The 16230-nt window shown below is 40.6% G+C and overlaps 1 protein-coding gene across 1 annotated transcript in view; it reads right to left on the bottom strand.

The window, feature by feature from the left end:
- Positions 1-16230, bottom strand: part of CC2D2B (coiled-coil and C2 domain containing 2B) — a 103993-nt gene that overhangs the window by 59668 nt on the left and 28095 nt on the right. Inside the window, exons 9-17 of the mRNA XM_043551097.1 lie at positions 16086-16222; positions 15827-15952; positions 12915-13124; positions 9546-9643; positions 7342-7482; positions 5574-5709; positions 5112-5233; positions 4393-4570; positions 1598-1748 (exon numbers count right to left, since the gene is read on the bottom strand). Of these exons, the coding sequence (XP_043407032.1) occupies positions 1598-1748; positions 4393-4570; positions 5112-5233; positions 5574-5709; positions 7342-7482; positions 9546-9643; positions 12915-13124; positions 15827-15952; positions 16086-16222 (1299 nt within the window). The remainder of the gene's footprint in view (positions 1-1597; positions 1749-4392; positions 4571-5111; positions 5234-5573; positions 5710-7341; positions 7483-9545; positions 9644-12914; positions 13125-15826; positions 15953-16085; positions 16223-16230) is intronic.

Here is a 16230-nt window from a genome sequence, read left to right as displayed (position 1 = left end):
GATCCATGGCCAAACTTTAAAGACGGGTTAGGAAGATATGTAAACAATTAGATCTTTGAAATACAAGTCTGCATTGTTAGAGATAGAAGGGTAGATGTTTGTTCAGATCTTGTGATGTAAGCAAACAAGTCTTGTCTACTGCTATTGCTTTGATTCAAAGATCAAAAAAGGAGTATTAACATTTAGGAAGACACTTGAGTGAAATTGTATTATTGTCAATATGTCTCTTTGAAGGTTGTGGTAACCTGTAGCTGAACTGTTTAATGGATAAATTACCCTGTAATAATTGCCATGATGTTTAGGAGAAGAAAAGTTAAGCCTATTGTTTTCACAGGCCAAAAGGCTGCTGGAAATGTATAAAAACCTTGGGACATGATCCTTCTTCATCTCAGATCTGCTTTGGGTTTCAAGAGGGGGAAACCTTAAGCCATAAGGATTGAGAACCCCAGTCACTGACTGGAGTCACCCTGAATATGGACATTGGACTATAACCTATGGACTATTTCTGAAAGGACTTTTGGCAATTATAAGCTCATCTCTGCTATGTATCTGAACCTCAAGAGTTGAATTCAAGTCTCTATGTATATTGATCTTTTAACCAACACTCTCTCTCTCTTTTCTTTTTTAAGAAATTTTAGTTTAGTTAATAAGAATTGACTATAAGCGTGTATTTTGGGTAAGATCTAGGTTATCATTGGACCTGGGTCTGGGGCTTGGTCCTTTGGGATCAGGAGAACCTTTTCTTTTATATGATTAAATAAGATTTTCAGAATTTATCATTATATGCTTGACATGTGTGTCTGGATGGAGGCCTGAGGCTGGGTGCTTTAAGGGAACTGCATTATGTGGACTTCTGAGTAATCAGTGAGGTACTACAGAAGCTGTTTTGTGCTGGCTTGGTAAATCTAAGTATTGGAATATCCACCAGCATTTGGGGTTTGTTTACCCCATTCTGTTTGCAGTTCACCCTGATTGAGTGACCTCAGCTGGCTCCCACGGGCAGCACCGTCACAGGGGGGCAGGAGTAGGGAGGAGGGGGACACCCTGACATTAGTCCCCCTCTTCTCCCCTCCCCCGTACAGCAAGCAGGAGGCTCCCGGAGCAGCTCCAAGGCAGAGGGCAGGAGCAGCACATGGCAGTGGGGGGAGGGACAGCTGGCAATTGATAGCCTGCTGGGTGGCTGCCGCACAGGGAATTTAAGGGAGCGGGGAGCTGATAAGGGAGCTGATAGGAGGGCTGTTGGTCCACCCTGGTTCCAAGCCCCCACCAGCTAGGTGCAACGGGCTGCTCTTCCTGCAAGCAGTGGACAAACCGGGCCGCTGCCAACTTTAAATGAGCATGTTCCCTAATTGATCAGCAACGTAACAACATAAACGTAAACTGAGATGACTTTAAGTGAGGAGTTACTGTATTACCACAGGTTTGGTGTAAGAGGTCAGGAGGAAGGAGGCCAAACAGTAGTCCGTGAGGAGACTATCAACTCTTCTTCAAGCATCATTCAAAGAATTTAGACTTAAGAACTCAGTCTAGCAGTGCACTATACTCCTAACAGACCACTAAGTCAGGCTCAAATCTTTTTCACATATAAGTAACTTACTGCTTCCCACTTCTCCATTTATGGGTTTAACTTGCTGGTCACAGCTAAATTCCGCCTGTTCCAATACACCTTTGCTTTTCAGTACAGTATTGTCAGGAATAGGTAAATATATTTTGGCCAACACGTTTGTCCTTTTAGCTGATTCACAAATCTAAAAATAAAACAATTTGTGCCAGTGGCGGATTTAGAGTTGGTGTGGCCCTGTGCTCAGCTTCATTTCTGGGGCCCCTCCTTGGGACCCAGCCAAAAAAAGAACATTCTCTCTGCTCTCCCGCACACCCCCAATTTTCATTCTTTTTTTCTTCATCCTCCTCCTATAAGTAATAGGAAGTACATGAAAATAAAGTGAGATACCTTGATTGTTTTTGTAGTTTAACTTACTTTTCCACAGACCACTTGAAAATCGCTGAGGGTCTCGGCAGACCACATAATTATGTTTCCAAATATTGTTTGTACCGTTAGCTAACTATTGTAAAGCACTTTGGATAAAAGCGCTTAATAAAAAAAAAAAGTAAAGAAGTGTTGGGGTGTGGGGTCTGGCCAGGACATAGGGTGCGGGAGGGGGCTCAGGGCTGGGGGTGCAGGGTCTGGGAGGAAGTTACGGTGCCGGAGCAGGCGGGGGGTTGGGGTGCAGGGTCTGGCCAGGAGTTAGGGTACGGGAGGGGGCTCAGGGCTAGGACAGGGGGTTGGGGTGTGGAGTGCTTACCTGTGGCAGCTCCTATTTAGTGCGAGGGGTGCAGGTGGGGATGCAGGAGTCAGGGAGGGCAAGGTGTGTGTGAGAGGGGTGCAGGAATCAGGGCTGGGAGTACGTGAGGGGGGTGCAGGAGTATGTGAGGGGGGTGCAGGAGCTCCCATTTGGTGCTCAGGGTGGTGGTGCGGATTTGGGGGGGTGCAGGAGTCAGGGAGGGCAGGGGGCTGGGTGTGTGTGAGGGGGTGCAGAAGTCAGGACAGGAGACTGGGGGAGTGTACTGGGGTTGTGGGGGTGCTCCCAGGCCCCCGCCCTGAACGGCTCATGGCGGGGCGGGGAGGGTATGTGCAGGGGGAGTGCGGGGGCCCTGCCTTTGCTCTGCCCTACCCCTATTCCACCCCTTCCCCAAGGTCCTACCCCCGCCTCTTTTCTGCCTCCTCCCCCTACCTCCTGGAGCGACCTGAGCACCGGCAAACAGCTGTTTGGCAGTGGGGGCAGCACTGGAAGGGATGGGGGAAAAGTGGCACGCTCAGGGGAGGAGACGGGAGATTGGTTGCTGGTGGGGGCGAAGCCTGCAGCAGGAGCCCCAGGAGCCGGCAGGACCAAGCTTCTGCCCCCGCAGCTGCCCGGCTCTGGGGCTCCCTGTCATTGGGGGGCCCTGTGCCAGGGCACCCTGTCTTTCACTGTAAATCTGCCTCTGATTTGTGCTGTAGTTAAAGTGATGTGTCAAAAAAGAACAAATTCCAGCAAAAAGATTCTGAAAGAAGCACCTCACAATCTTTAAAAAAATTCTCTTAACACCCCATGTGGTACTATTATACCCATTTGTAAGAACTAAGGCACAGAGAGACTAAGTGTTTCGAGCCTAAGGTCACACAGAAAGTCTATGGCAATGGAGCGAATTGAACTTGAATCTCACAAGTCCCTAGCATCCTAAGTACTGGGCCATGTTCCTGTCAAACAACAGCCTGTTTGTACAGGCATACATATATTCTGCAATTGTAACTTGGTCAGCTGTTTTTGAAAATTTGGTCCAGTATTTTGTATGCTAATTTTATAAATATAAACTATAACATGACAGAAAACACAAACATTAAGGGGCCAATCCAATTTCCATTAGTCAGATTTTTAATGCCAGAAATGACCATTAGATCATATATAGTCTATATAACACATGCCATATGATTTCATATAGCTATCCCTGAATTGAGTCCAATAACTTGTGTTTGACTAAAGCATATCTTCCAGAAAGGCTTCCAGTCTTGATATGAAGACATCAAGACACGGAATATCTCCCAATTCCCTTGATAATTTGTTCCAATGGTTCGTCAATATCTAACTGTTAAAAATGTGTGGCTTATATCTATTTTGAATTTCCATCGGGCTTCAGCTTCCAGTTATTGGTTCTTGTTATGCCCTTCTCTGCTTAGATTAGAGCTCTTCAATATGCAGTATTTTCTCCCCATGAAGGTACTTAGACATTGAGCTCTTCAAGAACCTCTCTGTCAGGCCTTTTTTCCAACCCTAAAACCATTTTTGTGGCTCTTTTCTGAACCGTTTCCAATTTTTCAACATTCTTTCAAAAATGTAGGCACTAGAACTGGATGCAATATTCCAGGATAAGGCTCACCAATGCAGTATACCGCGGTAAAATCACCTCGTTCTGCTCACTACTCCTCTGTTTATATCACCAAGAATCATATTAGCCCTTTCTGAAATCTGTCAGTTAGCCAATTCCGAATCCATTTAACATGAGCCTTATTGATATTGCGGAATGTTCTCAGACTTTTGCAAGGCATTATACATCTACACAGCTACTTTTAATCAACCCAAAGTTGCAATCTCATCAAAAAATATTAGGTTTGTTTGACAGGAGCTATTTCCCATAAAACTATGACTGACATTAATTATATGCCCATCCTTTAATTCTTTAGTGACTGAATCCTGCTATCAGCTTTGCCATTATTTTACCCAGGACCGGTGTCAGGCTAACTGACTTATAGCTACCCATCAATGAGAGTCTTCACGTGGATTTTAATGCAAGTTGGGGATCAGATCTAAAACATGGCACAGAAATGAAGTACAAAAGTAAATTACGTTACTATACCTCCAATCGAAGAGACTCGGGCCAATTTAATAACTGAATACTAAAAATTTGCTGAAACATTACTCTAAAATCCATCTGTAGGGGAGCTACTGAAGTGCAAGAGACTTGTTTTTCATTGTAAAATATTTTAATAAAATACTGTTGCCTCTGAACTTTGGCTCTTCTCTTCTGTTCATACCTACAAATTACCAAATAAAATACAGATTTAATTAATTCTAAATAATCAAACTCAGAGTAACAAACTGGTGACTAATTGCAACAGTTACTGTAGCATCACAAAAACACAAAAGCTTAGCATATTGGTTAATTTCAAGGGAATACAAATCATGCATGTTTGCTATCAAAGATTAATATTGAGTATATAGTAAAGAGATATTTAGCCTACATTTCTGAAAAGACCCATGCATGTGTTCAACTTTACACACTGTGAGCAGTCCCATTGACTTCTCATTGCATAAGATTAAGCATGTGCATAAATCCTTGCAGGTTGATGGCATTAATATGTTAAATTTTATTTTAATATAAGATTTACTTTTTTTAAAAAAAACACCAAACGTGTAATTTTTTAATTTAAATGAATTATTTTGAAGCTATTTACTTTCAAATTTTAATACACTAATTTCTAAGGATATGCGAAATTAAAACAATACATATCATCATCATTCTACCTTAGCAGAGAAATAAATATACAGTATTGCAATTTAATAATTACAACTTACATGGGACACTTCGACATTGCTGTTATTTCTGCAGTCAAAGTGAGATGTGGCATGAAAAAAGGTTCCTTTATCTCTGCAAGTTGTGCTGAACTTGCCAATGGAGGAGCTGAATCCAAACATCCCTAGAAACCAGTATCAGTATTTTAACTGTTTATAACATCTTTTTTTATAGCACAAGCATTAATTTCCTACATTCAAATTGGTTATCATAAGTTCTCTATAAAATATGGCTAAGTTCCTTTGGCCCCTTTGAAAACCTCTGCCTAAATTTTCATTGGATCTGGGACATTTACAGCATCGCCTCGATTTCCACAATTCTAAAGCAACTGCTTTATCTAGCAAATCAAGGAGCCCTACACTGCTGTCATAAAAGTGAGTGACAAAACTCTCATTAGCAACAATGTGAGAAGGATCAGGCACACAATATTTATTATTTTAAAACCTGTCTCATAATGTAAGTACCTTCTGTTTTCCCCAGGTCTGTGAAATATTGTCAGGATTATCGATATTATCTTCTCCCTCCAGCCCGCTGTCTTTTTCAGCATCTTGTGCTAATCCTGCCTTATATTCATCCTCATCATTTTTCTTTGTCAGCCTTCTTCAAACATGGATACAAAACACTTAAATATTATAATTAGAAAAATGTAGCGATAGTAGTTAGATCACACACTATAATCTTCCAATGTAGAACAAATACTTCAAAGTGTTACCTCACAATACACCAGATTTGAACCTAGTGGAAGTTATCAATAAGATTATGAATTTAAAACAGCCATTTTGTAATTATTTGCCTTAGTTAGAATGTTTTGGGGAGGAGGATGTCTACATCAAGTGCAAAACCCATGCGTTTTGTTTTGATAATGTCTTTTCAAGATACTGATGCTCAATACTTGTATTTGAACCTCTTAAAATCAATTTTCATTACAATAAAATAATTACAGAATTACAAAATTTACAATAGGAAATTTATAAGGACTGATAGAGAATAATCAATCAAAATTTCAGGCTGTACCTTAACTAACCACAACCCTAATTTATAAGAGAGATAGGAAAATATGGATCTAAGAACAACACTATAAGTACACTACATTCACCAAATAAATGTCCTTTTCCAAAACTGTATTCCATATAAACCTGGTTATGAAACACATGCAGTTTTGATTGACTGCAGCTTTCTAAATGTACTAATAGAAAGTCCATTTCAATTAATGAAATGTCAGAACACAGAAAATACGGTATTAGTTGCACTAGATAAGGGCATCTAGAGTGAAGGGCCATCTACCCAACACACCACCAATACAATCAGACTCTGTGGGAATTCCCACCTAGGGAACCTAGGCTTAGAGTCCTCCCCTCAAATCCAAGAAATCTGGGTGCTAACTAAACAGGTCCCACTCTCTCCAATAGTCACCCAACCCTGTCTAAGGTGGTAGACCATCCGCTCCGAATGCCTACCAACTTCACTATGAGAATCATTTTCGACTTTGACCCAATGAAAACAGGATGGAAAAGACATCCCCCCCCCCCACCCCTCAGAAGACCTAAAACACAATCACTGGACAGTGTCAACTGATATTTGTCCTTCACAGGCATCCTACCCCCTAAAGTGCCAGATTTGGCTCAGAACAGAATATCATGGAGGCACATAATGCATTTGGAGGCCTCTGTGCTGTCCAAATGACAGCATGAGAACTAGCCTAACCTCAGACCAACACAGGAAAGTCAATAGGCTCCAACACAGCTCTCTCCAACAGCCCCTAGCAACAGCTATTCCAGCCTAAGAACTGGAATGGTGCATATGGCCCCTCTGATGGTATTTGAAATATTGCATCCAGCTACATTTTTATAAAGTATCTTTGAAAAATTGTATTGAGAATTTACAGTTCCTAATTTTACATCTTGGCTGGGAAGAGACTCTCCTCTTATGTCTGGAACAGATCAGACGAGCACCCAGAAAGCAGACAGAGTCTCAGTTGACTGAATAGCTTATTCCACTACGCAACTGCTCTTCTAGTTCAAAAGTTTGGTACTTAATATCTAAACTTTTCCTTTCTTTTCATTATCACCAATGTTAATACTTATAAGTATATATTTTAGAAAAAATATTTGTAGTTATTACAGTATACAAAATATACTCTCTGTAATATGTCGGCTATCTTTAATTGGCCATTTCAATATAATTCCTTTACACAGTTAAAGACATTTCAAAGACACTCTGACACAAACTTACTTTTGAAACTGTAATTTTACAGGTGTACTTGTATAGTCTTGCTGTCTACGTACAGATTTTATTTGTTTCCAGACTTTTAACATACTATGTATTAAAGAAATATCTTTTTGGTGTTCTAGGTCATACAATTTCTTGGTATCTCTGCAATAAAAGCATACAACAAAAAGATAATCTAATTCTCTGATAACAAAATCAGACAGTAATGATTTTATCTGGGTCTATAATCAAGTTTTAAATAGAACACTTATATTTAAAATAGTTTATTAAAATCTGCATATTCATTTTCCATCGATTCTTGGCATGTACACTAGCAGATTTTTTTCAGATACAGCACACAGCAATGTGAATTTGGTCCTTTGACTGCATTAAGTGGGAAAGGGAAGAAAAATATGCAAGAACAGTATGCAAGTTTTCTACAATACAAAAAGATTTACTGTACAAATCTGAAAGAAGAGTCTGGCATAGTGACTAATTAATATGGGAATAAAATGAGACACCACATCTTATTCTCTACATTTGTTCCCTAAAATTCTGTCAGTGACCCATAATTACTGAGGTGAGGACTGAACAAAGGTACCCTGAGATTCTGGTTTGTAAATATTCAGGCAGAAATTTGTTAAACTGTCAGACTTGCCTGCTTAGTATCTTGCATGTTACATAGGAGATTAAAAGAATAAGATTGCTTTGTTGTGGTATTACTTTCTGCCTAATAGCCTCTGTATAAATATCAACTATTTTTGTTTAGTGATGGCCTCAAACCAAAACTCTAGAACCAAATGGCCCATAAATTCTGGGGAGGTTCTGATATGGATCCAAGTACTTTGCAGGTTGAGCCCATAGCTCCTTTTGCTTCTCATGATTTGGTGGGCATGTGAGCCTCTTTTCACTACACAAACTGTAGAAAAAAATATCTAAAAAGAAACTAAATTCCTGTATTATTAGATGCAAATAATAAAGACTCCTCTGGAGTCTTGTTACTTAGACTAGAACACACGCTCTAGGACCCCATCAGGTGGGAGGGTCCCAGAGCTCAGGCTGCAGCCTGAGCCCAAACACCTATGAACCTGAATCAGCTGGCACAGGCCAGCTGCGGGTGTCTAATTGCAGTGTAGACATACCCAAGTTGGTATACAGCCCTGGGCCTGCGTTAAGAGTAGGAGAATTGTAGAATTCCACCAAGAGAAGTGAAGGCACCAGGCCTGGCACCTGTGTGGGTACACTCAGAGAACCCAGAGAAGCATCACAGCTATAGCTAAGCCTTGAACAGTGACACCTGTTGCCCTTACCCATGCAAGTAGTTCCACAGACTTCAATAGGATTACTTGCATAAGGAAAGAGAATACCTAATATGTAAATTGAATTTCTGATGCATGATATAGCTAAATATATTGTTAAATACATCAAACAACTCTGTCATATCCAATTTCCACATTCGCCTTAACAACAAAAACTTTATATTATAATTTGCATATCAGACAACTTTCTTGCTTCCAGTAAACGAACACTTTCCAGTTACTTGAAAGAGGCTGTTCTACAGCACAGCATCGTTCCAAAGACAAGCCATCTGGTGCTTTATGGCATGTGTTTGAAATGTACTGTTTGTCTAAAATATAAGCTTCTTGGAGTAAGGTCTGTGTATTTTTCTAGGTTTTGTACAGTGCTGAGCATGCTGTTATCATCTAATAATAAAAATTTTTAAATGTACTATCCTATGAGACTTTCACCATTATAACCACTACTGTGCATCAGCTACTGCAGAAAAGTCACGTAATGTATTTTTTCTTCTGTCTCTGTGTGGGAAAAGAAGTTAAATTAGTCATGATAAATGCTGGGAATGGGAAAAATGGAAAATATTGGCAATGTGGACGTGTCAAGTTAAGGTCAGGAACTGTATGAAAATTTTTTTTTTTAATTTAAAATTAAACCAAATATAAGTAACTCCAAAATCTATTTCAGCAGCCTTTTACCATCAATATTTAAAAACAAATCCAGAAGCTTATGTACAGTTCTTATAAAAAATGTAGTAGTTATGTGTTTAGAAAATAGTGCAGTATTACAATAGTTATGCTTATAAAAATGGATGTTTATTAACGAATTCTCAGGAGTAGACTGAATAGACATGTAAGTTGTCAAAAGAAAACTCAGAACTGACAGTTGCATAGTGTAGTTGTAATATGCTTGGTTCTTTTCAATAATTACATTACCTTATTTGCCATTGGTAGTCCTCTAAAGTTTTCCTGCTCGGTTGGCTTGCTTCCAAACCACTTTCTACTATTTTGGTAGCATTTATTAATGCTTTAAGCTGTAATAAAAATCCCATACACTGTTTTGAAAAAGTTAAAAACTTTTCAGCTGATTAGCGATAAGTTCCTACTGCATTCGGCAAAACTAATACAAAAATTAGTGTATTATGCTGATGAAATACCAAACATAATCATACCTAAAAGGTACAAAGAAATCCATTAAAGATGAAATGGCAGCTTTACCTTTACTTTTTCTGATTTTTGTACTGTTAATTCAGACCCTTTTGATCAGTTTTTGTATTCAATTTTCAGTGCTACGGAAAACTATAAAATGTAGATTATTTATCGGTGAATCCAAAATGTCATTTTCAAGTCTCTCTCAAAGATGTGTATTTTGGCAACTTTGTTTTTTAAAAAAATATTAACAGGGAGATCAAAAGGCTTGGGAGTAGTAAACACCATTCTTACCCTGGTATGACTGAGAAGCAACAACATGAGTGGAAATTTGAATTTCTAGCACTTTGAAGGTTTTCCACATCAGTGTAGTATGGTTATAGCCTGGTACTTTTGTTAGTAAAGGTAAAGGATCAGATTGTGAGTCCCTTAGCCACAATGGTGAGTAGAATAGTTCTATGGAAGTCAATATTAAGGGGCTCACAATCTGGCTCTGGGTAAACAACATCAAATATGCATCTGAATCACAGGATATTTACTTAGAGAGACTTGACTTTCTAGTATATTGGGAGACTGAACCTTTGCAACCAAATTAAGAGGTATTTTTTCATCATTTTGATCAGTGAACATTTGCATACAAAGCTTCTATTAATAGTAATTAAATATTAACAGCATTAATAAATCCTTGTGAGTCAAACAGAGAATATACCTCTATTTTTCTTAAATGAGCTTTTAGGGTAAAGATCTATATTATCTTTTCTTATTTAATTATGAAATGTTCAGTGTCACATAAGCTAATAACCCAACACATCTGAATTAGCTTGAAAAAATGTTTTATAGTGCAAAGATTTAGTAACACCAGTTGGCAAAATGAGCTGCTAACTACAGGTGTAGCCATGTTGCGGAGTGTCTCAATTATTCCCATGAACACAAAAATGTTGCCAGCCAATTATGTGTCTACCCTAGACTGTACCTCTCCCCTCTCTTCTCTTATCCCTCCCAGTCTTTACCCCTTATCCTGCCCTGTCACCACATCGCACCTCACCCTTCTGATTCTTCCCTTCTCTTTTGTACTTCCGGGGTCCCAGTGTAAGCGGGGGAATAGTCCCGCTTTTGTGGGAAACTTTCCTGGCTTCTGCACTACCCCAGTGAAGTGGGCTAGTGAAAGGATCTGAGTCCTCGCTCCCACTTCCTTCACCCAGAGGCCTCCCTGCCCTTGAGGGCTCCCCTTCCACTCTCCTGTCTGACAAAGTCCTCGTAACCCCAACAAGGTTGGGCCCAAGATTCCTGGGAGGCTTGACCCCAACCCTGCTGTGGTCACCTAGGACAGGGGCTAGGGTGTCCCCACTCCAAGGTACTCTCTCTGCACTGGGCACTTCTCTGACCCACTGATCATTAGATACAATTTAAAGGAAATGCAAGTTATTTAATCAACAATTAATTTTAAAAAGAATAAGGAAAAATGGGAAAGGTTAAAGGAAACACATCACCCTGCTCTGTGACAGGGAACATCACAAACAGTGTCTCTGGAATGTCAGGGCAGTTCACAGTCTGTTCCTTGTAAGTCCCAGGCCTCCTTCTAAGGCTCTGGCTGTGCTGCAGGGACGCTGTGGGTTGGACACTCGCTTTGGTGGTGGCCACACACTCTCAGTCTCTAGGTGGCAGGACCCTTCTTCCCAGCATTGCCCCCACCCTTTCAGGGTTACCAATCCCCCCCCACGAGTCTGGCCTGCAGAGCCTCCTGGCTGAGGCGTCTCCGTGCTGGGCCCGCTGCCCAGGGTCCCCCCTTGCTCTCCCCAGCTGCTCAAGACATCCGGCTCCGGATTGCTCCAGCCCCAGCTCCACTCTGCCTCAGCATGGCTGCTACTCTGCCTCCAGCTCCCTGGGCTGCTTCTCTGGCCTCTCTGGCTCTGGTTGCTACAGCTCTCCTCCCAGGACAGGTCTGCTCTGCAGGCTGCTTCTGTGACTCTGCTCCCAGCACTGACCTGCTTCGTGGGCTGCTATCTGGCCCCTCTGGCTCTGATTGCTGCAGCTCTCCTCCCAGGGCAAGTCTGCTCTCCCTGTTCTGTGCCTCTGGCTTTGGGGCTGCAGCTCTGCTCCCAGGACAGGGTCTGCTCTCTCTGGTCCCTCTGGATCTGGCACAGCTCTACTCCCCAGCTCAGCTTGGGCCCCTGCTTTCTCCTTTGCTCGGCCCCACTCTGTCTGTCTGCCTGTCTGTCTGACCCAGGCAATTCCAGCTCACACAGAGGACCGGACCTCCCTGGCCTCCTGACTCCCTGATTAGCCTGCCCACCCTGTCATTCAGGCTGACCTGGAGCATTGGCCTCTCCCCATTGTTCCTGGGGACTGTCAGTCTCAGGGTCCTGATTCCCCATTGACCCTTCCCCCTTTTAGTACTGGGAGCTAGCAACTAAAACACCCCCACTGAATGTTAGTAATGGGGCAACAGTCCCCTTACATCAGCAAAGGGAGAACTGAGAGCACAGAAGAGACAATCTTCCAGCTCTCAAGCTCTACATCACAGTGGTCCCCAGTGATTGGGAAAAGCAATAGCAGGTAGAATCCTGGTCAGCCCTTGTATCCCTGGGCTGGAGTACATTCCATGCAGATAGAATCTTCTGAGAATTTAAGTGCAAGCCTCCAACGAGACTCTACTGAGCATATACACACAGTGATCTACAGAGACTTATACATTTGGCTAAATTTACGTGGATTTTCACAGGGACAGCAAAAGGCACCTTTCTGAATCCAGGGTGACCTCTACCCTGCTCCAAAGTTTGGACATGCTAGTTTCTCACTGAAACAGTTATAAGAACATTTTAACATTAGAAAAAATATTTTTCACTAGATTTGTTCTCAGAAATGGTTGATCCATTTTTCTGAAATTCTACCCCTATCCCCACAAAAAAAGTTGGCCTGAGGCAGACACCCAGCAGAGAATATTTGAGCTCAAAGAGTTTAAATTTGGCAAAGTTATAAGGAACTGAAAACAGGGTCTTATATGGAAAAGTTTAGACAAACTTAACTATAGCCTTTGCTGACAGCTCCACCTACAATTCACACATACATATACATACACACTTCCCTCCCCTCCCGAACTGTGCATCTTTTAATTTTGAAACTGTCCACATTAAAAAAAATGAAGCATTTTCTTACCTTTTCAGATAGCAAGAGAGCTATATTATGCTGTTGTCTGTTCTGAAAGCATTCATAAAGTTGGAGCAACCTAGCAGTCAACACATGTTCTTGGCTGAAAAGAGGATGGTGGCTGAACAATAAACTTGATATATTGAGATCTAGTTGATAAAGTTCTCTTTGACCCCCTGATTTAGTTATGATGCAGCTTTCCAATTCAGGTAGCATTGCCTGTTTTAAACATAAAATAAATAATAATAATTTCTTTATTTCATATATCTTTATAAATACCACTTTGAAAGGCAGTATTACCTACCAGTAACTGTATCTGTAAGAAGAAAAGGAGTACTTGTGGCATCTTAGAGACTAACCAATTTATTTGAGCATAAGCTTTCGTGAGCTACAGCTCACTTCATCGGATGCATACTGTGGAAAATACAGAAGATCTTTTTATACACACAGACCATGAAAAAATGGGTGTTTGTATAAAATGTTTGTATAAAATATAAATGGTCTGTGTGTATAAAAAGATCTTCTGTATTTTCCACAGTATGCATCCGATGAAGAGAGCTGTAGCTCACGAAAGCTTATGCTCAAATAAATTGGTTAGTCTCTAAGGTGCCACAAGTACTCCTTTTCTTTTTGTGAATACAGACTAACATGGCTGTTACTCTGAAACATGTAACTTTAAGAGTTTTCTTCTTTCCAAATCCAAAACTCCAGTCTCAAAATACAGAGTAATTTCAGTCTGTGGTACTCAACAAAACTGTAGTAACCTTAAACTGCAGTACTTTCTGACTAAAGCCAGCCTCAGACAAATAACAGATTCCCCCTTATACAGACAATAAACGTGAAAGGAGACAATCATGTAGTGATGTAATAATAGAGTTTGCACCAAGATGAGACTATCACTCAAGTACCAAAGCACGTTATAAAAGTGGGTAAGCAATTCACTGATCCCATTTTTTTTTAAAAAAGGTGGAACCACAGGGCAGTTAAGTGACTTATTCAAGATCACATAGTAAGTCAGTGACAGAGCCAGGAATAAAACTTATTTCTATGCTCTGTATCCATGATAATATGTAAAAACCCATTACCCTAAAATTAAGCGCCCTATAATCTGCCAGCTGTGCTATCTGAGCCGGATGACTTACAAGCCCTGAATATATTTATAGGCAATGCCTCAGCCCAAGAAGCAGGAAGTTCCATAGTGCTATTCACTTCATCTACAAAAAGCCCAACTAATTGGGCTTTATGCAAGTGAAGTACACAGAAGTTATGGTGCAAACTTTAAATCTCTTTTGTACCAGCAGGTCAGGCTACATTGCAGCAACTCTACAGCTACCAGTGTAGTTTATGAGTTGGAATAACTCCTGCCCCTCTCCTTGCAGTAACTGAGTGGTATATTAGGACCACTGGATCTGCATAATTGTAGTCAGTAGCCCACAACCTGGGCCATGCCCAGCACCACCTTCTATGCCATCCTTTTTGGGCTGTTGATAGAGCTCACTCCCAATCCCCCACTCAAAGATATTGAAAGATTTCCCTGAATGACTGCTCTACCTAATAACCTGCTCCACCCACCAATCAGAGTATAACAGAGAGCAAGATCTACAGTCCCAAAGAGGAAGATAGAACTTTTCTGTTAGCAAGTATCAGAACCATGCTTAAAGCAGCTAGGTAAATTCTGCTGACTCATTGTGGCAAGATATGAAGTGGGCATGACCATGTGGTCAGAAAGAATGAGCAACAGAGATAGGGCTGTCTTAAACTGTCAGGCTTGGGGAGAAAGCTTAAAATGAGGTTCATGTTCTGTTATTATTTGTGTTACCAAAAAGCCAAATCCAAGAAAAAGGGTAAATCTGACCTAATACAAAGTATTTACACTTTATCTGATGCTGGATGGGAATGTCAAAGGCTCAAAGAGGCCAAATGTGTGCCTTAACTAGAGTGGCAGGTCGGTCTTGTATGCCGGGATTAAATTAATTTTAAAAGAATTGGATTTATAAATATTCAAGAAAAAATGGAAGATATTAAAATACATTAATTTCAGACTAAACTATATGCTGTTATGGGTTGCATTAAACCTCACTGAAATTGGTTAGTGTAACAACCATCATTCATTCAGGTGAAGTATAAAAAGCAATTGAGCTCCTTTATGCAACCAGATAGCCGAAACAATAGGAGCATCACCCAAAATATGGATACATAACAAGGCTTGAGTAACCATGTGGCCCAAGAGGTTTCCCTGGCGACTGATAAAGCAAATGCAAGGGCTAGGGCATTCACTGGTGGAACTGTATATGCCTGAGTGTGTGATAGAAGCAGCAGCAACAACACCAGAGAAGCTGAGAGAGAAGGCAGCTGAAAGCTGAGGACATTGCCACAGAAGAACTGGTAGCGTGTGAGCTTGAGGAAAAGCTGAGAGAGCACTTTTGGGCTATGTGCTAGCTGGAAAGGGGCTTGGAAGAGTGAGCAAAGAAACTACTCCTGCCTCCTGCTGTTTGATTCCATCTGTGTTCACGGAAACAGGTCTTTACGTACATATTTGGTAAATAAATAGGATTGCATCAAAGAAATACCTCACTCTATCATCAACTTCTCCTCTTAATGGAAACAACCTGCTACAACCAGATTTTGGCTACCTGCTTGGATCAAAAGATAATAATGCTGTAGAATTCTCAGTGCACAGACTTTTCTGATTTTTTTAATTAAGTGATGAACAGTCTGTGCAATATCAAATTGTTCCATCTAAACAGGATTATCACCCCTTCCTGGCCCATTCTTGAGACTGACACTCCACAAGAGGTAATTTGAATACTGCCAAATGAAATATTTTGCCATGGAAAAAAATACAAGCTATTGATTTTTGTAGCATTGTCTAGTTAAAGTCCCCTGAATAACTATAGCTGTAAAAAGTAGTAATGGCTGACCTTCTTGTATATTGTCTTTAATCCTGGACCAGTCTTAAGAGGAAAACATTTTCTGAAGTTTCGTGATTGTTTGATTGGAGAAGGTAATGAAATTATTTCCCCACTTTCTTCAAACCAGTTTTTTCCCTTGTTAGAAATATTTCAGAAGTTCAATATATGTACATAGGAAATGTTAAAATGTTCTATACATTTCATTTACTGATTTTATTTTACATTTTACTTACAACATTTTTAGCTTTTAATAGAACAATATATTTACCCCTTCTTGTTTCAGAAGACGATTTTCCATTTTGTTGTAACTTCTCCTACAAGTTTCTGGTTTTCTTGGAATATACAATCCTTCATCTTCTAAGATGCGTGGCATCATGCCTTTTGGTAGTTTAAAGCTGTGAACCACTTGAGAA

Source organism: Chelonia mydas, chromosome 7 (genome assembly GCF_015237465.2).
Source record: "Chelonia mydas isolate rCheMyd1 chromosome 7, rCheMyd1.pri.v2, whole genome shotgun sequence".
Lineage (NCBI taxonomy): Eukaryota > Metazoa > Chordata > Testudines > Cheloniidae > Chelonia > Chelonia mydas.
This window is presented reverse-complemented; position numbering and strand designations above follow the sequence as displayed.